Consider the following 26,157-nt stretch of genomic DNA (forward strand, 5'->3'; position numbering starts at 1 on the left):
GCAAAAATATCTGGCTATGTACTCTGCTCTAGCTCATCCATTTAATAATCAGAAAAGTTGAGATGACATAATAAAATAGCTGAGTGACCACACTATAGCATAAAGCATATTGCAGATACAGTGAGAGGAGCCACCTGCATCCTCTATTGTACAGGCCTAGCTTTCATGATGTTCAAATCATCAGTGTTTAAAATTAGGAACAAAACAGAGAAGCAGTCAAGACTATGGAATAAGGCAAGGTACTCATTACAGAAAGTCTTCTCAACAGCCCACCTACTTCATCATGTGAACAAACAGAAAAATGGAGGGCTGAAACGTTTCACTTCAAACCACGGGAAACACGCAAAGAAAAATGAGGAATGCATACCCATGTTTCTTTTCTTGTGTCAGGTGCATTTTCCACAAATATGACATGAGTAGCTGTCAAATACAAAGTACCCACAACTGGTTTTTTAGAAGACACTCGATCTGCCAAGCGGACGTTTTCAACCTAGTGAAAGAGGGAGAGAGTTTGAGGGAGAGAGTTACAAAGTAATGCAAATGAGCCAGTCATAAAAACAGTCATAAAAATGCTAAACAGGAAATCTCTTACTCCAAATAAAACTTTGAGAATTCCTTCCATGACAAACACTAAAGCATGCTCCTTAATGGGATCTCAGAATATGATTCTGTCCATCAAGATAAAAATTAACCAAAATTTTTTTACTACTTTGAATTCATCATAACAGATTTTGTAGACCATAATAAGACTACCTTCTCTTTTTCATAGGTCAGCAACTCTTTTTCATTGCAATTACATAAATTTCTAATTTAGGCAGAAAATGCATGCATTAAACTCTGAGTTCACACAATTGTGTATAAATTACATACCATAAAAAAGAAAGGAATGGTCTCCTATGCATTTCTAAGTTGTAGAAATGGTCTTAATGTTGTTTGCTTCCACACAGACCAGCAGAAAATGCAAATACAAAAAGGTATCCAAGAAACACAAAGAAAACTTATCAATTTAAGAAACTCACATTCACTTGTAACAGCATCTTTTAATGAATGAAATTCTCACTGCTAAGCTAAAACTCAAACTGTAAAAGGGATTTCTGAAGACCAAAAACGATGATCCCAAACCTGATTCTTGTGTGAATTTGCCAGTATAGGGTCTGGCAGTCTGCCGCCCCAATCATCTTATGCACATGCTGGTCATTGCTATTGCTGGGTCAGTTCTGTTTCCAGCCCTGCCTTCCACTTGAACCAATGGGTGTTATAGTCCAGCTCGATCCTACCCACTTCATACTCAGTCCTCACGCAAACCAGTGGGAGCAGCAGCCTAGTTGGGGCGACTCTCTGTAACCCCCACCAGGCCTGCTCCCTACCCTGATTCCCATGCATGCCAGTATGTACCGCAGGCTTGTTCAGTCTGTCCCACATCCCATTTAGCTCTCGTACATGTCAATGGGCACTGAAGCCTAGTTCAACCCAAGCAACCTACTATCCAGCCCACATACATACTGGCGGGTGCTTTTCTGTCTAGCCACCCCTGCCCTTGTCCTGGTTTTCTTGCTCTCCAGTGGGAGTGGTTACCCACGAGGGAGGTGGCCACTATCTCCCTACTAGGCCACTCTAACTTCTGAATTGTGCACTCTCCAGGTGGTTCTGGCATTTAACTTAACAATTGGCCCCCAGTGTCAGCCTCTGCCATCTGATGATATGGCAAAGCCCAACCAACCCTCACCCACTCTAATTTTGCTTGTACCAGTTGGAACAGTTAGCACCATCTGGCCCTTCCCCATTCTAGCTCACATGAGGCCCACAGGTGTTGTAGCCCTGCCTGGTTTGGTCTGCCCCCATCCCAACTCATGCTTTCCAGTGGGAGTGGTTGTCCAGCCGGGGAGCCCACATTTCCCTGCCAGCTTTGCCTCCTCCTCCCTGGTTCTCACGTGTGCTGTTTGGGTGCTGCAACCACATCTGGTATGGCTCACCTTACCTTGGCATTCTTTAATTTGCACTGGTATGTGCTGCAGCCGAAACTGGCCTGACCCACACTCTATGCTGGTGCTCGGATTTGCCAGTGGTTGATGTGAACTGGTTCAGCCTGGTCTGCCCCCCACCTATGCCATATGTATGATGGTGGGTATCTTCCTCTGGCCTGGTCTGGGTTGCTCCCTATTGTGGTTCTTGCGCTCATCTGTAGGGGCTGTGTTCTGACAGAAGAGTTTCCCAAGCTCCTCCTTCAGAACCTCTCCCTATGCCAGGTCTTGCACGTACTGGTGGTTCCATGGGCCAGCCCTCATTGCTGGCCTTCAATCCATTCCAGGTCTTGGTGTTGGCTGTTTCACCCCAACCAAGGCTTGTCCATACCCAGACACTGCTTATACATGGCTCAGTAGGGGCAAAGACCCAGCCTAGTTCATCCTACATCTACCCAGGTTTTCCAGAGCGCCAGATGGTGAAGGCGTCTAGCCCAGCTTGGTGTGCCCAGTCTGAGTCCACATTTGTGCCTAGGGAGATTGCAGCCATATCCAGACCAGAACCCAGCCCCCACTCCAGCCCCCGCACCCTCCCGTGGGAATCCCAACCCAGCAACGGTGTACTCTCACAGTTCCCCAACCGAGTCTATTCCCAGCCCTAGATTGCGTGCGTGCCAGTGGGTACTCTGACCCAGTTGACTTAGCCCCTCACCTGTCTCAGCCTTTGCCTTCGATGCTGTGGCATAATATCCCTGCCTCATGCAGACCAGTCTGTGTGAGAGCCTAGGTTGGAATGACATGTGCTCCATCCTGATTTCTATTCTTTTTTGTGAGTTGAAGTTTGCTTGGCCCTGCATGGCCCACCCCATATCCTATTTTAGGATGCTCCTTCGGGTGGTGCTGCCTTGACCTGCCGAGATTACCATTGGTTCCTTTACCCGTAAGTGATGGCAGGTGCCATCGTCACTCCTAAATTAGCCCATGGCCACCCCAGCTTGTGAGCTAATCTGCAGGACTTATATTTCCACAGGGTTGGGTCCACACTCCCCCCACAGAGTTTACCCCTGGACCAAGTTCTCTTGCATGCTGGTTAGTGTCTTGACCCTGCCAAATGTGACCAGTCCACTATTCCACCACCCAGTCAAGTAATGGTAGCTAGCCCTGCCAGACAGGCCCCCATCCATAGCTTTGGTATGAACTGGTGTGTGGTAGTCAGTGATGCTCTATGCTAACAGCCCATCTCAGGATTCCTAATTTGGCTGGTGAATCAGTCTGGCCCAAATAAATCTTATGGACATTCCCCTCCAAACCAGCAGGTGTCAGTCCCCACACTTGCCCAAAAGTTTCATGACCCTGTAACTGGGAATAACCCAGAATTCATCTCTCACCTACACTAAAGCTGGCCTTATTCATGGGTGTCCCTAAGCAGCAATTTCATATCCTAAAAACCCCAGAGCTTGCCCCTGGGCAGTCAGCAGGCAGAGCCTGGCACCATTTGGTACACTGGCCGCCCAAAGCCAAGGACTCAGTCACGCCTTTCAGCAGTGGCTTTGGCCTGAGTCCTTAGACTTGGATCTGGCCTGGCAGGGGCACCCCCCACAGCCGCCACATTGAGGGGAGCTGCAAGCCACCCCCAACCCCAAGGCCCGGACTCGTCCTGCCACAGGGTCTTGGAAGCAGGGCGGAGCAAGGACTTTAATCCAGTTCCAAAGGTTCCCTCCAGACTCAAAAGTTTTTAAGAAGAGAATTTAAAAACTCCCACATGGATTTATCCCTGGTACGAAGAATGATTCAAAATTTGCAAATCAATGTATTTGCTATATCACATTAACAAACTGAAAAATAAAGAAATATAATTAACTCAATAGATACAGAGAAGGCATTTGATAAAATATAGCATCTTGTCATGATAAAAAAAAAACTTTTTTAAAAGATTTATTTATTTTTATTAGAAAGGGAGATTTACAGAGAGAAGGAAAGACCAAGTGAGAGTTCTTCTGTCAACTGGTTCACTACCCAAGTGACTGCAATGGCCAGAGCTGAACCAATCCAAAGCCAGGACCAGGACCCAGGAGCTTCTTCTGGTTCTCCCACGTGGGGGCAGGGTCCCAAGGCTTTGAGCCATCCTCTACTGCTTTTCCAGACCATAAGCAAGGAGCTGGAGAAGTGGAGCAGCCAGGACATAAATCAGTTGTCATATGGGATTCCAGAAGTTGCAAGCAAAGGATTTAGTGACAGAGCCATCCCACAAGCCCCTCATGATAAAAACTTTAATAAAACTGAGTATAGAACCAAGGCAACCAAGGCAAAATATGACAAAGCTATAGCCAACATCCTATTGAATGGGAAAAAGATGGAAGCATATTCTCTAACTTCCCAAAACAGACAAGGATGACCACTCTCATCATTATTATTCAATACAGTTCCAGAAGTTTTAGAAAAGCCATTAGACAAGAAATTAAAGGAATATCATTGGGACAGGATTCAAACTATCCCTGTATCAGATGATCTAACCCTACCTACAAGAGAACCTAGAGACTCCATAAAGAAGATTGGAACTCAGGAGAGTTTGGTAAGTTGCAGGATAAAAAAATTAGTGGCTTTTATATACAAAAAATGCCACGGGCTAAGAAAACTTAATAAGATCAGTGCCATTCACAATGATTATAAAAAATATAAATCCCTTCCAATAAACAAATTTAACCAAGGGTTAAATAAATAATAAATTTAACCGAGTGTTGAATATCTCTACAATGAAAATTACAGAACACTAATGAAAGAAATAAAAAAACATACACACACAAATTTAAAAATCTTCCAGGTCCATAGGTCAGAAGAATTAATATAATCAAAATGCTCATATTATCCAAAGCAAATTACAGATTTGATGTAATCTCAACCAAAGTGTTAAAGATGTTCTTCTCAAATGAAGAAATAAAAACCTAAAATTCATGTGGAATTCAAGAGACTCTGAATCACTGAAGCAATCCTAATCCATAAATATAAGGCTAGAGGCATCATCATGTCAGACTGGAAGACATCAGAGGATTGCCATAACCACAACAGCTTGATCAGGCACAAGAACAGTCATACCAACCAGTGGAACAGTTTAGAGACTCCAGAAATAATGTATCTCCAACCAACTAATCTTTGACAAATGAGCTGAAATCACTCCCTGGAGAGGAGAAAGAAAAATCTCTTCAACAGATGGTGCTAGGAAATCTGGATCGCTGCATGCAGAAGTATGATACAAGAACTCCACCTTATACTTTATATGAATGTCAGCTCACAATGGATCAGAGATCTAAGACCTGAAACTACCAAGTTACTACAGAAAAAACATAAGGAAAACACTGCAAGACACAGGCTTAGTCAAGGACTTATTGGATAAGACTTCAGAAGCACAGACAATGAAAGCAAAACTAGATAAATGGGAATACATCAAGCTAAGAAGCTTCAGCCCAGCAATGGAAGCACTCAACAAAGTGAAGAGGCAACTGATAGATGGGAGAAAATATTTTCAAACTATATATCTCATAAGGGATTTATAACCAGGATATATAAGGAACTCAAATTCAACAATGAAATAGGCAATTTGGTGAAGAAATGGGCTAAGGATAGGAATAGGAATAGGCATTTTTTAAAATTATTTTGACAGTCTTTACAAAGGGTCAAGGGCTACAAGAAAGTGGGTAAGACTATTGTTTCCACATTATTATTTTCTGTATATGGGGTAAAGAGGGAGATAAAGGGAAAAGCCCCACCCAGCCTTCCACCCATCCCAGGTCCCCGATGTGGGGCATGCTTCAAGGGTCCTGCTCAAGTGACTTTGATAGTTCAACAGTTATGAATTGCTGCCAATCTCATCATTCCAAGCACGATGTAATAAATCGCTGCAGAATCTACTGGTTGACACAGCCACCTTAGAGTCTCCGTTTGCCCAGATTTTCACTGCCAACATATGGTTAGGGTAGTTGACTCATTTGTTTTGTCCTCTGTCCTCTGTTGTGGTACCAGGTGTCCTCTGCAGGTTCCGAGGGACTGCCACATCCTCCATGTGCACCTGGATATGCTGTCCACTGCTTCATCCGAGCCTCTGAGCAGGCTCAGCTTTGTAGGCATTTTTTTTAATGATGAAATACAAATGGGCAATAGACACATGCAACCATGTTCAGAATCACTAGCCATCAGGAAAACTCAAAATCCAAAACAAGGTTTCACATCACCATAGTTAAAATGGCTATCATTGCTGCTGAGGATGTGGTGAAAAATGTATCCTAATCTGTTGGAAGGAATTTAACTAGCACACCACCATGGAAAACAGCACTTGGATTTTTTTAGAAATCTAAAAATAGTTTACCATATGGCCCAGCCATTTCAAGAGGAACTTAGCCAAAAGCTTGATATAGGCAAAGGAAATGAAATCAACTTATGAAAGAGCTATCTGAAACCCTATGTTTATAGTGGTTTAACTCACAATAGCTAAGAGATGGAATGATCCTAGGTGTCCATCAGCTAATAACCAGATAAAGAAACTATGGTATACATATACGATAGACTACCACTCAGCCATTAAAAAGAACGAAATCCTACCTTTCACAAGATGGACGCAACTGGTGGCCACCATGCTTAGTGAAATATCATATGTTCCTTTTGATTTGTGGCAACATACGTAGTATAAAAAATGTAATGTAGATCAGTGATATTGACATTTTGAAATCGGTTCTTTACAGCCCTGTCTATACAATAGATGAACAGTGGCTTTTCTAGTTACTACTCATTTAAATTCTTTATTTAGTGGAGGGTTAATCTTGTGGTTACAAAGAACACTCAAAAGTATGTCTTTGAAAAAAAAAACTAAAAGAAACCTAAGAACAGGAGGAAGGATAGGTATGAGTGAGTGAGGAAAGCAGTGACAGGGAGAGTGGAAAGAATAATTATGTTGTTACAAACACATACGTAAACATATGAAATGTGTTTCTTTAGAAATAAAAGTTCTTATAAGGTTAAATTATATTTAAGCCTTTTTTTAAAAATTATTTTTAAAAAGGTATTATGGAAGAGAGTTGTGAAAGAAGAAAAATAGGAGGATATACTGTTTGTAGAACACTTTTTTGGGAGGGAATTTATTTGTATTCTGAAGTGTACCTTGCTAAATGAAGTAGAAGTGTCATGGCAACATGTTAGTTAACAACATCTAAAAAAGAAGTGAGGAAAACTACACTAATGTGTAGAAAGCCTTAGTGAATAGAATAAGGTACATGGATATTCTTTTATTGAAACACTTAATGGGATGTTTTTCCACGTCTTTTTGTTAACTTTGGATGCTGCTACAGGAAAATCACATTTCCAAGATTGGCAACAGTTCTTACAGGCCCCACAGCTGTCAAAAGCAATTTTGAGGATACAGAGCTGGAGGTTGGGGATGGGAAGAAATAAAAACACAATGAGAGAATTTCCCAGAAATGTGCACCAACCAAAGAAATGAGTTAATCATGAAGACGCCATTATTGGAGAAACACTGTTTAGACAGTGTGGTTCCTGAGCCCACTCAGGGTTTGTATTAAAACAGAACAATCTAATACACAATAATCCTGTGGCTTGGGTATCATCTTAAAGAACCACAGGTTCAAAACTCTGCCTCTTATATACACATATGAGGAAACTTCAAAAAGTTCTTGGAAAAAATCAAAATGTCATGCTGGTGTAAAAAACTGGAATCTGCAGGGGTTTTTTTTCACAATGAACACTGTCCATAAAGTGTGAAAAGTACTTTTCCATAATAAACTACATAATAACTCTTTCATACTTAGAGATAAGAAGTGGAACCACCACCTTCTTGAGACAGCTGTTGCAATTCTTTTGCATGCTCCTGGGAACACTTTAAGATACACTAACTACTCATGCTTTAAAAATAACATTCAATGCACTCAAAAGATACTGTGACATTTTAAACAGTCCTAGATACATCTTTTTCACATTCCTAACATTTTTAAAAATGGGATACATCTTATAAGTAATATGGTCAGAGGTTCTTATGTCATTTAATGTTTCTTCCTTTTTTATGAGGCACAAAATCTTGGTGTTTTTTATTACCACAGTTGTCATAGACTTGTCGCAGTGCAGTAAATGTGCAGTCTCGGGCATAAATGTTGCTATTTCAGGCCTATAGCATAGAAGGCATATGTGAAAATCCAATGCTGAAGGTCTCATAGAAGAAAGGAACCAAACAAGTATCACAGGAAGGAATGGCCACCCATGCAGGAGGAAAACAGTTTTCAAAGAGTGTTTATATCAACTCCACTAGGAGACCAAGCTACACAGGCACTGTGAGTAGCCAATGGATTCATTGACACACTGGATTCAGATAACCTCAACAAGAACGGGGCCGAGAGGGGCTGAAAGCCATGAGACTGGAAGTCACAGAAACTCATGGACTCTAAAGACCTAATGATGACACTCTGTGGACACGAGGCTCTGACTGGCACAGGCCAGACAGGCGCCATGCCAAGACATTGTACAGAAGGAAGCCACACGTCACTAGCCAGAGCATTCACACTGGTTATGCACATGGCAAACCAAACGAAAATACCACAAGCTGTGTGTGAAAACACATTTTAAAGAATTACAAAATTGAGATAAGTAGGAATCTTTGGGCAAGGATTTGTCACTGCTGGGAGTTTTCTCTCCTATTTTTAAACCAAATCTCTTCAAAAACTGAAATATGTATTCAATGTCTTATAAATTCAGAAAGTTAGAAAGAAGGGAAGTACTCCTAGAAACATAACCTGAACATAAACAGTTAAACTTTCAGTGAATTTTAGAAAATAGCTTATGCATTTTAAAGTGTTTTTAATCTTTATTAGGTATTGAAGTGTCAGAGTAAATAATTCCCAGAGATGTAGTTGGTGAATCTATTCTAATCTGCCTAAAGTCACCTGCTTCACCATAGTGTCAACCCTTCCTTGCCAGGATCATCAGCACAGCAGTTATATATGGAAATATCTTGGCTTGCAGGAACATTGTGTAATTAAAGAGGCAGATTCCATGGATAACTGTTATGGAGGAGACATGCAAGCATGGGTGGTGAAAGAACCCACAATCAACCAATTCAGAAAATTGTGCTACAGGTGACATGAAAATATGTTTCCAGACAGAGCTTTGGACTTGCTAGGGGAAGAAAATGGAAGTGTTTGGATCTTATGGATCAGGCCTATCCAACTGTCACTTGGTTTATGTAAAAATGACCAGAGATCAGCACTATGGCATAATGGCTGAAACCACAAAGTGCAGTGCCAGCATCTCACTTGAGTACTAGTTCATGTCTCAGCTGCTCCTCTTGCAACTCAGTATTCTGCTAATGTGCCTAGGAAAGCAGTGGGAGATGGCCCAAGCACTTGGGCCCCTGGATCCACTTGCAATACACAGATGAATCTCTGGCTCCTGGCACTGGTCTGACCTAGCCCTGGCCATTGCTGCCATCTGCAGAGTGAATTAGCGGTTAGAGGCGCGCGTGCATGCGCGCGCTCTCTCTCTCTCTCTCTCTCTCTCTCTTCCCTCCTCCCCTTCTTCTCTTCCTCTCTCTGGCTCTCTTTCCCTCTTCCTCTCTGTAATTCTGCCTTTCAATAATCCCTTTTAAGAATTACCAAAATAACAACCAATAATACACAAAAATGTTTTTAACCTTACTCCATGCCACACTCTGTGCTGTCACCTTGCATTTCTGACCTCAAAAAATCCCCAGAGTAATTGTGCACATTGGGTTCCTACAGAAGTCCCACTGTATGGTCTGTACAGGACTTGACAAATCTGCCCAGGTCATCCAGGGACTAGGTGGTGAGGTTCACCCTGGAGCTAAGGTCTTTCTGATTCAAAACTCAAGTCCATCATTTACCATGGCTATGGTCACTTGTGCAAGCCTTTGAAGTTATTCCGCTATTCAAGTTTATTTTGTCTGGGATAATCAGTTATTTTAAGCCATCTTCTATGTGAAAGAAGTATTTGAAAAGGGACTATCCAAAGATGAAAACAAACTGTAAAACACGATTTGCAAATCACTATGAGCATATTCTTTGAGATAAGTCTAAAGGCAGAAGGCTTGGGATTGAGATGCAAGAGTCCAGATGCTGGCCGGAAAAGACTTTCAGGATTCTCAGATTTAAAAAGGGAAAACACACTAAACATGTCATTTGATTCAATAAAATGCCTCTGTGCAGCAGAGTTAGGTTCTTAAAAGGAAACCAAAAGGGTGATTAAGGCAAAATCTTAGTCTAGTCTCAAGAAACAAGAATCAATGGAAAAGACTATATACCCCAGGTCAATGGCCTTCTTATTCTTATCCCTCATCTGCTGAGGTTAGACTGAGGCGGGGGAAAGAACATTTTGTCAGCTTTTGTAGCCCAAGATTAGAAAACCTTAGTCAAAAGACCAGTTGGTCACAGCACTGAGAGGTCTGACACAGGACACTCCGGCTGCACCTGCAGTCCTGTGGGGTCCTTGCCCTGCTGGCAGCCAGGAAGTGCATCAGACTGCAGTCACTGAGCAACAGGGCCTCTCTTCAGTGCTGCCCCATTGCACTGTCTTCCTAATTTTAATCTTTATGTGATGTAGGCCTTGAACTGTCCACCTTGTAATCAAATATTGGCCTCCTAAAGATTTTGAGTTCCCGGACTTGAGCTGACACTGAAGCAAGCAGAGCTGCTCCACAGGACTGGAATCCAAAGTGCAGGGTAGAGTTATCATTCACAGAACAGGCATAGCAGAGAAACTGAGGCCCCAGCCATGAACTTTTCTTGGGCCAAAGATTGAATTGGCACTCCCACAGAAGGCAGGCTGAAGGTCACTGTCAATAACTTAGGGTAAGAGATCCAGAGATCGTTGAACAAGGAGAAATCAAAATGTCTATGGCAGCCAAAAGCTAACACAAGTTTATGTTCTAATCTAAGAAAAGCAGTTAGATAAATAGTTTGTCAGGCTAAATTTGGTATCATGATATTTTCTAACTTTACCAGCACACACACACACACACACACACACCCCACATGACCTGTAAGTTAGGAGGCCTGGGCAGTGGTTCTGATTTTAAAACTAAGTGTAGAATGCAGGCGATGGAATCAACACTATAGTAGTGACATCTGAGAATATAAAGGATCGAAAGGGTCTTTAACATCTCCCTCATTCTGGCAAGCTGTAGTTTTGATTGGCTGGTACCTTATAGGACACAAAATAGCAACTGTGAAATTCACACAAATACTCAACATGCTATTCTCCAGAAAGCCAATACTCACTAATGTGAGCAACAAAGTTCCAGTGATACACCAAGGAAAGGAAGCACCCATGCAGACCACATGCGTCTCAAGGCCAAGATCATGAGCCTTGGGGATGCCAGGCTAGAGGGTCATACCTGACCCTTAGCTCTTCATTTGGGATACAGGTTGGCATGCCCATGTTCTATATTGGCGTTTGTGGTCCAGCTCCTCTCTCATTCCTAGTTTCCTGTTGCTGTGCATACTGAGAGACAGCAGGTGATGGCTCTGGAAGTTGGGTCCCTGGCACCAGTGGGGAGCCCTGGATTGATTTCCTGGCTCCCGACTTTGGACTGACCCAAGCTTGACTACTGTGGACATCAGAAGAATGGACCAGCAGGTGATAATGCTGCTCTTTCTTAAATATATAAATAATTTAAAATAAATTAATAAAGCCTTTTGATCAACTTTTTTGGACAAACATAAAACATTACTTGAAATGCATGCTTATGTCAGAAATGCCAACCTGCTTTCTGAAAATACAATATTTAAATACTCATCTATATACCCAAACTTGTTTTAGTGATCTTCATAGCTGATATTCAGGTTATGGTGGCCTGTAAATCAATCTAGTTACTTACTCCCTGCCTGGTCAGAAAGGACCTGAGTGGCAGGGGTGACTCACATAGACACCAAACTTAAGACGATTACAATGAGGCAGAAACCAATTTTCATAAAATGTTCTTCAGTTGCTAGCAGAACACACAAAAAACGTGAAAGTATAAAAATGCCAAAGTGTGCACTCACATAGCAGTGTAAATTACAGGACAGTATCTTCTGCTGTTATCGTGCAGTCATTAGCACAGTGACCAACAAAAAGCAAGCAGCCGTCCCAGCTGTGGTTCTAAGGAGAACTCACACCCTGCACTTGGGCCAGCTGTGACAGCAGATAGGGAGGTTGCTCTGAATCCTGAGTCCAGCAGCTCTTCCTGAAGGACTACCCACTGCTGAGGAGAGGAGGGAGTCTGGATGCTGATGACACTGAGGGCAGTGCCCACTCCCTCATTCCTCACTGAACTAACTGCTGGTACCAACCTTCAGCAACCCAGGACTCATGGTTCAGAGGCTGATGGCAAAGAGAGCAGCAGGACAGGCACAGCTGCCTTCCAACACTTCCCTCAAGCAGAGGGGGCAGAAGGAGGAAGTGTGTTGACACCAACAGCATTAATACTTGTACCACTCACAGGGCAACTACCGATCATCAGAGACGGTAGTCAGTGCTGTCCACATGCTACTTCTAACCCTAGTTGAGAGAAGACACAGGGACCTCAGCTTAGAAACCATGAAACAGAAGCATGTGAAGAGCCAATCAGTTGTGTCAGGTTTCACAGCTAAAACAAGGTATTACTGGCTTTCAAACCCAGTAAGAGGATCCAGTAAGATTCAAACGTTTATCCTCCATTTTCCCAGATATCTCCATTCAAGAGTAAAATATTTAACACTTAGTAATGGTTCCACTAAAAGACTGATGATCTGCTGCCGGGCAGTTTGGCCTGGTCATTTTAACCCCTGCCACTTCACTTGGTCTTGCTTGGAAGAGCAGACCCCAAGGGTCAGCTAGAGAAGCCTAGCCTCCCTGGAGGCCCCAGGATGACCTGGGGAGTTTCAAGGTATGCACCCTCATATTTCACATCACAAGCAGCAATGGCCTCTGGCACTTTGGAGCAACACCTTGCAGCGGCTAGCATTAATCATAGAAAGAGTCATCCGATTAGAGACTCAGAACGGTTTTATTCACAACAGGTGTCTCTGTATCCCAACTGCTGAATAGGATGCTTTCAGTTCGACTCCAGAGCTGTGCTGTGCTTCTTGCTCCGCCAAATGTTCTCCCATGACTGTGACAGCCTTTCTTTACCCTGTGTGGGAGCAGCAGTAAGTAAAGCAAGGGCAAGAAAGCTGGGCTTCCCAAGCACAGTTAACAAATTGCTCTAGCAGAGGGAAAACTAGAGCAGCAACAAAGTCTTCAGACCATCTAGACTTGTAATCCCTCATAATTACAGAAAATCGGCATTTAATTTTCCCAACTTCAAAAGACATTTTGTTTCCTACTTAGAAAAGTGTCTTAAACAGAAGACCTCATGTATTTTTTCATCCAGTGTTAGTAAAGAAATCAACTACAGCAGTCCCAAAAGGAGGATTTAAATGGCATAAAACTATAGAGCCAACTAGAATCTTTTCCCAGGACCATTTTATTGAGAGGTCAGAGACTTGAGAAGAATTTCGGAAAGAACAAAAATCACAGAGCATCATCCAAGAACATGACATGTGACCAGGAAGAAAGATTTCTGCCCTTCATCAAGCACATAAAACCCTTTAGAATAACATACTGAAAATGCTAATACGATGCACATGGGGCTGTGTATTAAAAGTACTCAATTTTCAAGTTGCCAAAAAGAATGAACTTGGGGCTGGCACCATGGCTCAATGAGCTAATTCTCCACCTTCAAGTGCCAGCACCCCACATGGGGGACCAGTTTGTATCCTGGCTGCTCCACTTCCAATCCAGTTGTCTGCTTATGGCCTGGGAAGGCAGCAGAGAATGGCCCAAAGCATTGGTACCCTGCACCTGTGTTGGAAACCCTGGCTTTGGACCACTTTAGCTCCGGCCATTGCAGCCACATGTGGAGTGAATTAGCCGATGGAAGACATTTCTCTTTCTGCCTCTCCTCTCTGTAAGTCTGCCTTTCCGATAAAAATAAGTAAATCTTTAAGAAAATAATAATGAATTCTTCTAAGAATGTAACCTGCTACAAACTGAAGTTTTTCAAGCAGGCAGATACAATTTAAAACAAAAACAAACAAAGCAAAAAAACAACAAAAAACAGGTTACTGTGAAATAACCCTATGAAAATTAATTTTCATGCTTCAGAAGAAGCTCTTCAAATTCAATCAATTAACAATGCTATTAACTTCCTGCATGCCAGCTCTAAGCCTCTTGTATCAACAGGTTTCTAACTACCACCCTGACATCAGATTATCTGACTTCAGAAGGTTAGAAATTCACAAGCACAACAGACTTACATCTCAACTTCACACATGTTCAGTGAAAAGGGGTTTTCTTGGCCTGTATGTCAACAAAGGTCAGTGGTAGGGCTAGCCTCAGACACAAGCTCCCCAGCTCTCTGCTCCACAGTGCCCCAACAGTGCAAACCTTCTCTCCTACCACATTCACAACAAGTAGAGAAAGTGCCTGCTCTGCTCCAGGCAGCCCAGGAACAGTTTCACTGCACTTCACTGGATCACACACTTATCCTTAAACCAACTGCTATGGTCAGTGTGGAATGATACGACTTTGTGGCCATGACACAGCACAGCAAATATACCAGGAGCCTGCAGCAGACATGATCATTCAAAGGCGTTGATGAAGACTGCATGATGGGATACTCCCACAGAGTGGTCCCACAGCTCGCCTTCATCAGCTCATTCTCTACTGGGAATGGCTCCCCACTGCTACTCTTCGGGCTCCACTTGATCACAGGGGGTCCATTCTTTCTCAGAACAGTCTCCAGTATCCTAGGACAGATTCCTGAAAGATACATGTGAACTGACAGAGCAGCATCTACCCTTACAGAAATAATCCTTTATGGTCTGACTTCCTCAATCATCTATTTGCTATTGTAAAGCCCACATCTTCAACCTTGGCTTTGCAAGCATTAACTTCTCTATGGAAACAGCCAGATTATGTCATATCAACCGCAGTATGAGGGTTCAAACTGTGAAAGTCTAAGACCCACTGACAGTGACCAGCACTTTGACATAGCAAATTAAGTCACTGCCTGCATTGTGGGCATCCAATATGGGTACCGGTTCAAGTCCTGGCTGCTTCACTTCTGATCCAGCTTTGAGCTAATGTATTAGGGAAAGCAGCAGAAGCTGGACCAAGTGCTGGGGCCCTCATACACTTGTGAGAAACCCAGAAGCAGCACAGGCTCCCAGTTTTGGACTACCACAGCCCTGGCTTCTGCAGCTACTTGTGGAGCAAAACAGCAGGTGGAAGACCTCTCCCAGTGATTCTTCTTTGTAACTCTGCCTTTCAGATAGATGAATGGATGGATGGATAGATGGATGGGTAAGATAGATATTTAAAAGGGAGAGCATGTGAAAGATAAAGAGAGAGAAACTTATTAGTCTGACTCAGGGATAGATATTGGTAGCAAAGTCCATTTTGGTAATCTTGATGTTGCTTTCAAAAGTTCCAGTGATACACCAAATAAAGGAAGCACTGATAGCACACCACACACTTCTCAAGGCCAAGGTCATGAGCCCTGGGGATGCCAGGTTAGAGGGTCATACCTGACCTTTAGCTATTCATTTGGGATGCAGGTTGCAGGCCGGGTCCGTCTCCATGCTCAGAGCTCTGATTCCAGCCACCACGTATATGCGGTGAGCAGTCCCTGGGCCTGCCTGAGCTCCAGAGGCTGCTCCCTTCCTGGTGAGTACATTGAGAGGGGAAATCCGGAGAACAGGGTAGGCCTGGGCCCCACCCACCGCCAACATCATGAGGTGGAGAGGATTGGAAGAGGGTAACCTTGGGACCTGGGGGTTAAAACTACCAGCAGCCTGCTGGTGGCTGGCAGGTTCCAGGCCGGGTCCATCTCCATGCTTGGAGCTCTGATTCCAGCCACCATGTACACGTGGTGAGCAGTCCCCGGGCGGCCAGTACGCCATTTGGCGCCAGGCTCCATCTGCTGGCCGCCCGGGGTTGAGCTCTGGGGTTTTGGGGCTATGAATTGCTGCCTAGGTACCTCCGTGTTCAGCCCACTGAATTTCTGGGTTGCGAATCAATCCTGAAGACTCCCAACAACAGAGTAACTTTTACTCTGAAGGTAAGTGAGGGTACTGAGACCTGGTAGTCTGCAGGAGAGGGACCAGATGATCTTCATGGGTCAGACTGATATAGTAGCCTCCTTTGAGTCCTGCATAGAACTTGCTATAATCAAACAATGCTGACCACTGAACACCAGTCCATGCAAAAGCTAAAGCTTGTCTAGCAGAACCAGATCCTAACACCTGACAGAATGATGGATCAGCAGACGGGTCACATTAGGCAGGGCCATGACATTAACCAGCACATGAGAGAACCATATCTGGGGGTAGTCTGTGGGGGATGTGTGGACCAAACCCTGTGGAAATTCTAGCCCCACTGGTTAGCTCAAGAGTTGGGCTGGTGATGGACTAAGCTACATGTGACAAAGGAGCCTGCCCTCAATCACAGGTAAAGGAACCGACAAGTCTGGCAGCAGCACCCGAATGTACATCCTAAATAGGGTGTGGGGTGGACCTGGCTGCAACTTTCACCAACTCATACAAGGCCAAATGGAAGGCCAGACTATGCCAGACACTGGCTCAACACCCCCTGGCATGTATGAGAACTGGGTCTGGGAGTGGGTCAAGTGGAGAAACTTGGGTAACTCCCATTGTGGGTCATAGCTCATGCTGGTGAACACATGGTCCAGGCCAGGGAAAGGTACCCACCAGCATACATTTGGCACAGTTCAGGGGTAGACCAGGCTGAACTAATCAGCCGCTAACGAATCTGAGTACCAGAACAGTGTGGGTCAGGCCAGGTATGGTTCCAAAACATACCAATACACATTACAGCTGGGACTGTAACCCTCACCAGCTGGAACTGGGGTAGTCCGGGCCGGGCCAGGCTACAGCACCCACTAGCAAACGCCAAGGTGAGGCCATGCCAGACTGGGACACAGTGCTAGTAGGGACCAGGGAGGGAGAGGGTAAAGCTGGTAGGGGGAATGTGGAGTGTCCCCCGCTGGAACACCTTGTCCACTGGAGAGCATGAGTTGGGATGGGAACAGACCAAACTGGGCAGGGCTACAACACCTGTTGGCCTCGTGCAAGCCAGATCAGGGAAAAGCCAGGCTTGGTTGACTGTCCCTACTGGTGCAAACATAAAGCAGAATGGGTGAGGGTTGGTCAGGCTTAGCCGCAGCATCAGATAGCAGATGCTGGCACCGGTGGCTAATCTGTCAAGTTCAACTACAGAACGATCCAGAAAGTGCATGATCTGGGAGTGGGAGTGGCCTAGGAGGGAAACAGTCAGCACTTCCTCTTGGGTTACCACTCCCACTGGAGAGCATGAAAACCAGGACTGGGGCAGGGATGGCTAGACAGAATGGTACCACCAGCATGTGTGTGAGCTGGATGGTGGAACTGGTTGGTTTGAACTAGGCTTCAATGCCCATTGACATGTATGAGAGCTGAATGGGATGTAGGACAGACTAGACTAGTCTGCTACACATACTGGCAAGCACGGGAACTAGGGCAGGGGTGGGCCTAGCGGATGTTATTGTGGGTTGTTCCAACTAGGCTGCAGCTCCCACTGGTTTATGTGAGGGCCGAGTGTGTGGCAGGTAGAACCAGGCTGGACTGCAACACCCATCGGTTCCAGTGGAAGACAGGGCTGGAAACAGAACCGAACCAGCAATTGCAACCACCAGCTGATTGGGGCAATGGATTGTGCTGGGCCCTGTACTCGCTAGTACACACAAGAACTGGTCTGGGATCACCTCAGCGAAGTTTCTTTTGGGGATCTCCCCAATCAAACTGCTGGACTCAGAACCCCAAACATGAAGATAATTGCAGGTTCCATGATCAACCATGGAGTGCAAATGCCAGAGCCGAGCCTCCTCAGAGGCTCAGATGGAGCAGTGGACAGCATACCCACGTGCACACGGAGGATATGGCAGTCCATCAGAACCTTCAGAGGACACCTGGCACCGCCACAGAGGACAGAACAAATCAATCAACTACCCCAACCATATGTTGGCAGTGAAAATCTGGGCAAACAGAGACTCTAAGGTGGACTATGTTAATCAGTGGATTCTGCAGCAACTTCATCGTGCTTGGAATGGTGAGACTGGTATCAATTCAGAACCGTTGAACTATCAAAACCACTTGAGCAGGACCCTTGAAGCATGCTCCACATCGGGGACCTGGGATGGGTGGAAGGCTGGGTGGGGCTTTTCCCTTTATCTCCCTCTTTACCCCAGATACAGAAAAAAAAAAAGAGAGAGAATGTGGAAATAATAGTCTTACCCACTTTCCTATAGCCCTTGAGCCTTTGTGTCATGTAAAGATTGTATAAAAAAAAAGTTAGAGGTAAGGTATATGTGTATATTCAGATTATAATGTTACACTGTTCCAGAAAAAGACGCTAAAAATTAATTAAGATTGGGGACTGGCATCGTGGCTCAATAGGTTAATCCTCTAATTGCAGATGATAGCATTCCATACAGATGCTGCTTCTGATCCTGCTTACTTCATTCCCAATCCAGTTCCCTGCTTGTGGCCTTGGAAAACGGTAGAGGATGGCCAAGGTTCTTGGGCCCCTGCACCCATGTGGGAAACCCAGAGGAAGCTCCTGGCTCCTGGCTGTTATGGCCGTTTGGGGAGTAAACCAGCAAGTGGAAGATCTTTCTGTCTCTTCTCTCTGTAAATCTGCCTTTCAAATAAAAATGATAAATCTTTTTAAAATGAACTGAGATCTTGGAATAGTATGTATGTTACAAGGATTTATAGTGTATTGTCTTCCATAGTGAGGAATCTATCCCTCAGTTGGCTGGAAACTTAAGTCCCTCCACACAGAAAATAGGGTGCTTGATACATAAAAATTTTTACAGATTTTTGTGCCAGTTAACAAATCTCCAAATAACTCTTTCATAATATTATACTCTGTGAAAAAGGCAGGCTTTTTGAAAATTTGCTTTTGAAAGAAAAATGCAGTCAACCTTCCTATTTAAATAATGATTCTGCTTTTGCCAAAGAAAATAATTTGATTATTTTGGACAGTCTTGGGTGCCTATAAAAGGGCATGTAGTTAAATTCTACCCACTTATACAACTGGTAAGACATTTTGGCGATGAGCAATTAAGTTTAAAAACAAGTTTACGAGGATAATGATGCTAAAATATTGATACACAGCCATAGCTACTTAAAAAATAAAAGTGAGAGAATTTCTTGGAAAACGTAGAGGAATAAAAGGGGAGCCCATTTTAGCAACAGAAAACTACAAGCATAATGCCAGCAGCCAACTCTCCATAAATAAGGCAGACACTTGAGAATTCTAAACAACTCTCATATAATTTATTTTTAGTATGATGACCTTGGATGTGTAGGCTTAAAAGAACATATACTGTGAAACAAAAGGACAGCCCCAAGATTTACTTCAACACTACCTCAAATAACCTTGACCAAAAATATAATTTTCAACAAGCACAAGAAAGAGGAAAAAAAGAATGACAGATGTTGAAAGAAATAGATTAAAAACAGATGCTGGATCCACAGTATCTCACAGAATAAAGAGGTTATCCCATTAAACAAGAAGGTAAAAAAAAAAAGGCAGTCATTTTTTAGAAAAAGTAGCAATAGAAGAATAAGACCTTATTTGAAACAATAGGGAGTCAAAGGCCTATTTTAGTATGATAATACTTCTCCTCTAAAAATATTTCTAGGGATTAGCACTGTAGTGCAGGGGTTAAGTCACCATTTGGGACACCCTCAGCCCATACTAGAGAGCCTGGGTTTGAGATTCACCTCTGCCACTGCAGCTCAGGAAGCAGCAAGTGATAGCTCAACCACTTGGGATCCTGCCACCTATGCAGGAGACCCAGGTGGAGTTCCTGGCTTCAGCCCGACCCAGGTGGCTCTGCAGATATGTGGGTAGCAGAGCAGAAAATCTCAATACCTATCTCTGTCATTCTGCATTCCCAATTTACAAAAAAAATTTTTTTAAGCTTTCTGGAATTCTAAAACACATCTGAACATGACACTTTTGACAAAGAGACTAATGGCAAAGAATTCTAGTATCCACTTATAGAGCTCTTTGGGAACGATGGGAAACCATTTTTCCAAGGGAAAGTTGTGCCAAATGGAACTCACCACCTCCCAAACCAGGAGGGAACCAAGATCTCCACGTCTCAGCTCTGGCAACATCTGGCAGGTTTCAGCACCAGAGGATGTCCATCCTAGAGAAGCCAGGTCCCAGCCCAATCACACAACCCTATGCCTCACTCCTGGGCTCTGAGGCCTCCGAGGGCAGGCTACACAACCAGTACTGCATGTTTCTTTTGTCCCTTTACAGTTCAGTCTTCAAGAGCCCCTCATGTCCATTCTGGAAAAAGAATATGGAACTGAATGCATTCCAGAGAGATGTGAGGTCCCTGCTGCAGCACAGTAAGAAACACTGCTCTACAGACCTGCCATGATGAACTCTCGTGTGACCAGGAAAAGATGCCACTCTTCCAACACAGCATGAGCCCTCCACAAAAAAAAAAAATTCCTCCCCAATAATAGCTTTCCTCAGCTGCCCAATGCACTGTGGTCACTTCCTCCTGTGAATGTTTGGGATGTCTCTGCTCATCACTTAGGTCTCCCTCTACACTGCCTGGTTGCATGCCACTTCTATCACATGTCTGTTACCAAGAACATACGCTCTCAAGGCAAGCCCTATTTGGATTTCTAACATTTCCTGGAGTGCCATGAACAATGAGATACACACACTTCTACTACAACAATGGGAGGAAAGCAGATACAGTCTAGGGATTATTGCTTCCTGAAACAACTGACTTTTACAATCATCTTAGAGCATCATAGCCCCTTACTGTAGAAGCCTTAAAGGTGAGTATCACAGTTTCCTTATCTTTGAAATCTAATGTCGAGCACATGGGTTAACATCTTTTTCCAGTGGATGGAAATTAATAGTATTATGATCAAAACAGTATATGATGGCTTAGAGGTACATAGGTATGGTTAACCAGGAATGTTTTTTGATTGCATTTGAATGTTTAGAAAAGAAGCTAGCGAACCTTCTTTTATGGAATATGTTGCAAGTATGTATAGGAAACTAAAAACAAGGGCACAACAGAATAGTTCAGAATTTTGTTTACAAAAACAGAAGCTGGTGTCATGTTACTAAGATGGAAAGAATGCTGGAGGAGAGTGAGAAACAAAGCCACTGAGGGATATGAAGCTCAAACACAAAGTCACATTAAATCTTTATCCTTCCTTTAATCAATATTCACCAGGCACCTCCACTCAGTAACTGAGAATTCTCTGGGTACTGGAGTACAGAAGTGGACGAGACAAAGTCAGTGTTTCCATGCAGCTTTCATTCTATTTGGATTGGATGGGCACAGAAATGAACTATGAACAAATCAGCAACGTTGGGATGGGCATCTGGCACAGCATTTAAAGGTACCCTCAGGATGCCAGAATCCTATACCAAAGTGCTTACATCGCAGTTCCCGCTCTGGTCCCAACTCCAACTTCCTCCTAACATGTGCCCTGGGAGGCAGCAGGTGGTGGATGTCTAAGAGACTGGGTTCCTGTCAATCACTAGGGAGGCCTGCACTCAACTTCTTTCTTTTGGCTTGGGCTCTACCTGCACCTTGATAACACAGGAATTTTGGGAGAAAGCCTTTGAATGAAAGGTCTCTCTCCCAATATCTCTATTTCTCTCTCTTTGCCTTTCAAATAAATTTGAAAAAAAATTCAAGTAAATAGTTTTTTAAATTCATGGAAAATATGCCTGCTTAAAAAAATACACACAGATTTTAAAATGTTTGTGCCCTAAGGAACTTATCTTTTTAAAAAAAGATTTGCTTATTTATCTACTTATTTATTTGAAATGCAGAGTTACGGAGAAAAAGGAGAATCAGAGAGAGTATCTTCTATCCACTAGTTCATTCCCCAAATGGTCACAATGGCCACACCTGGGCTGACTGTAGCCAGGAACCAGCAGCTTCCTCCAGGTCTCCCCTGTGAGTACAGGGGCCAAGAACCCGAGCCATTCACGACTGCTTTTCCAGGCCATAAGAAGGGAGCTGGACGGGGAATCGGGCAGCCAGGACACAAACCAGGACCCATACTGAATGCCAGTACCACAAGGTTGAGGATTAGCCTGTTGAGCCACTGCACCGGCCCAGAGACTTATCTTTTAATTCTGCTTTTCCACAAACTTTCTAAAGTTCTCTCTTGTATGTAAATAGAAGTTCTTAGGGAGGAAACTACAGCAGGATGAATAGTTGGACGAGGAGGACCAGCAGCAATCCAGGGGAGTCTCTCATAATACATAGCTATTTCATTAAAGAACCAAAGTAATGAGTGAGCCAGGCAGAGCCCATCTCGGGGGAGAGCACGGCAGACAGAGGAAGCAAGAAATAAAAAGAAGGGACGGCTGGTATGTTCAAAAGTCTGTAAAGGAGTGAGGTCACCGGGCAGAATCTGCATCACCGATTTGGAGGGAACAATGAGGTACCACAGAGGCAAATTTTGGAGGGTTTTTTCAGGACAATGATACAACCTTGGCTTCTCAGTATGAACTGGGAGGTGTATCAGAGAAAGATATCTGAACCTGGGAAATAAACTTTAAAACAGAAGATTTTTCTATGGTCCTTTAAAGAACAGCAATATTATTTTTTGTTTGTACAGTTCTTCACAACAATGTAATCCCATTAAGATAGGGGTGACTTGTTCATCTTTGGGTCTCCAGGAACTGAAAGCAATACCTGGCATACAGCAAGCACTGAAGCAATATTTGATGAATGTGCAGTGAAGGAGAAAAAAAAACATCCCAACGCTGTCTTTAAATCTACCTATTTTAGCTCAAGCCCCACTACTCAATCTGAACAGCGCAACTTCACCTGTTATGCTAACTAACTAAACGTTTTGCTACAATGCAGTAAGGAGTAAGGAGTAAGACTCTCAAAGCTTGGCAATAAATTTCTTTCTCCGGGAACTGTGATAGTGTTTTAATAAATGAAACAGAGAAGAAAAATAAACACACAACTTTTATAAAGTTGTCATTGCCTGCCATAAAACTTGAGTTATTTTTAAACTTTCAAATGACTGTGGGAGGAAGAGTTGAGTTTATGCCCTGGGAAGTACTTTTACTCCCAAAGGTTTCAGCTGCTGTCTACCAAGGGAACAGTCCTAGAGAAAAAATTAGTTTATGCTGCTCCGGCTTGAAAAATACTGCAAAAAAATGAGCTTTAGGTGCTCCCTTCAGCAGCACATATACTAAAATTGAAACAAAATGAGATTTTGGATCCCTGCTGAGTACAATACAACAACAATTGACCATTACACAAGGCCAGGAAATACTGTATGTCTGGTCAGAGCTTCAATATCATGCATACTTAACAGCTTGTCCTGCTCAGAATGGAAAAAAAATTAAAATAAGCTTTATATAAGGATGAAAAAATACACATCTGTTCTGTGAAAGTGGACAGCCTGCAGAGACAGGACAGACATGATAAACTGGTCTACGCAGTTAATACTGCCACTTCAGCAGAAGGAAAAAGTTCCATGTGGAATATTGACTATCACTAGTAACTTATGGCATTACATTAACAAACTGACAGATAAAAACCACATCATTACCTGAACAGATGCAGACAAAGCATTTACAATGTCAAATACAACACCCTTTCATGATTAAAAAAAAAAACTTAAGAAAATTTGACATAGAATGACCATGTTTCAACACAAACAAGGCAAGTAAGGACAAACTCAAGGGCCAGGGAAAAGCTTCAAGCATCTCTACTAATACCCTGAACCAGCCAAGGATGCCCATTTTCACCACTACTAATCAATACAGTTCTAGAAGTTTTATCAAGAGCTATTAGGCGGGCCCGGCGGCGTGGCCTAGCGGCTGAAGTCCTCGCCTTGAAAGCCCCGGGATCCCATATGGGCGCCGGTTCTAATCCCGGCAGCTCCACTTCCCATCCAGCTCTCTGCTTGTGGCCTGGGAGGGCAGTCGAGGACGGCCCAAAGCTTTGGGACCCTGCACCCGCGTGGGAGACCTGGAGGAGGCTCCTGGTTCCCGGCTTCGGATCGGCACGTACCAGCCCGTTGCGGCTCACTTGGGGAGTGAAACATCGGATGGAAGATCTTCCTCTCTGTCTCTCCTCCTCTCTGTATATCCGGCTTTCCAATAATAATAAAATCTTTTAAAAAAAAAAAAAAGAGCTATTAGGCAACAAAATGAAATGAAAGTAAGATAAAAATAAGAAAGGAGGAATTCGAATGACTCCTGTTTACAGATGGTACGATCTTATACACAGGGGGACCAAAAAGCTCTACTAAAAAATTATTGGAATTCTGAGAGTTTGTAAAGTTGGAGGATACAGAATCAATAGACACACACAAACACACAAAAAATAACTTTGTACCTTTCTCAGTTTTGGCTGAGAAGGAACTTGTAAGATCAGTGTCATTCACAAGAGGTTTCTTAGAATAAATTTAACCAAGGAATGTGAAAGATCTTTACAATGAAAACCATAAAACATTAAGGAAATAAGTAAAAAAAAAAAAGATACAAAAATTGAAAACCTTCCATTTTGAAGGATTTTAAGAATACCTTGAAATGTCCATACCACCCAAAGGAATCTACATATTCAACATGACCCCCAATCAAAATACTCAGTCGAAAGACATTCTTTCCAGATCTAGAAATAATGCTAGGATTGATCATGTAAACACAAGAAATCCTGAGTAGCTAAAGCATTCTTAAATAATATAAACAAAGCCAGAGACATAACAATACTACATATCAGACATACACAGAGCTGTTATAAAAATGGCCTGGCACAAAAATAGACATGTGGATCAACTGGTAAGAATGGAAACCCCAGAAATTAATCTACACACTACAACTGACTGATGCTTGATAAATGAGCTAAACTCACTCCTTGGAGAAAGGACAGTCTCTTCAACAAACAGTATTGGGAAAATTGGATCTCTACATGCAGAAGCATGAAACAATACTCCCAACCTCATATCATATATAAAGTCTATGCATAATTGAGCCTGGAGCAATGGCTCAGTGGCTAAATCCTTAACTTGTATCCTATGTGATCACATAGAAACACCAGTTCATGCTCCGATGCTCCACTTCCTATCCAGCTCCACACTTGTGATCAGGGAAGGAAGTCGAGGATGGCTCAAAGTCTTGGGACCCTGCACCCACATAGGAGACTCAGAAGAAGCTCCTGGCTCCTGGGTTTGGATCAGCTCAGTTTCGGCCGTTGTAACCACTTGGGGGGTGAACCAGTGGACAGAATATCTTTGTGTCTCTCCTTCTATCTATAATTTTGCCTTTCCAATAAAAGTAAATTTTTTTTTCTTAAAGTCAGTACATAATGGATCAAAGATCTAAATCTGATGACTACCACAGTAACCAGAGAAAGGCGGAGTTTGCCTTCGACCAAACCCAGAACCGATGGCAGAATTCTGGCAGGCCCCTCAGGAAGTGAGACTACCACTGCACCAATGAGGGGCACAGACCCATATCCCCCACCAATGAGGGCCAAGGAGACCCCCGTTTTGGCTTCCATGTCAAGAAGAGTTTAAAAAGCCCCTTCCCTCGCTCTTCCACGCTCTTCCTCCTCTGCAGCCCACTCCTTCACGTCTGTCCTTTCTGCTGCATGGGGAAGGGAAGCCCATGACCGTGGTTCCCTGAAATAAAGGCCATCTAAATTCTTCTCATATATTCGGCTGAGTTATTCTTTCCCTGGTGGTCAGCAAATCTAACATTTTGGCAAGCGCTGAATCTAACAAAATCTATGACCTGATACCAACAAATTACCAGAGCAAAATGGTTAGCATTAACATACACAGGAAGCTGCAGTGTCATGCCTTCACCATTCCTCATAGCAGTCAAATATTTCCAAGTGTCATCATGTCTGTTAAAAGCACAGTTGGAGCCACAAATGAACTGGGATGACACTCTCACATTGACTAAAATGTCAAAGTGTTCCCACCTTCTCCACACACCCATACCAAAAACACTCTCCCTCAGCAATCAAGGGTGATCTCCTCAAGGCACTGCATCACATATTATTATACAACTGCCTCTTCGAAAAAAATTGTCT

General features: G+C 43.4%; 1 protein-coding gene across 1 annotated transcript in view; it reads right to left on the minus strand.

Annotated features, from left to right (window-relative positions):
• The window catches only part of MTMR7 (myotubularin related protein 7), a 105,921-nt gene that overhangs the window by 68,282 nt on the left and 11,482 nt on the right, over positions 1 to 26,157 (minus strand). Inside the window, exon 2 of the mRNA XM_004597830.4 lies at positions 368 to 490. Within this exon, the coding sequence (XP_004597887.2) occupies positions 368 to 490 (123 nt within the window). The remainder of the gene's footprint in view (positions 1 to 367; positions 491 to 26,157) is intronic.

Source organism: Ochotona princeps, chromosome 11 (genome assembly GCF_030435755.1).
Source record: "Ochotona princeps isolate mOchPri1 chromosome 11, mOchPri1.hap1, whole genome shotgun sequence".
NCBI classification, from domain to species: domain Eukaryota; kingdom Metazoa; phylum Chordata; class Mammalia; order Lagomorpha; family Ochotonidae; genus Ochotona; species Ochotona princeps.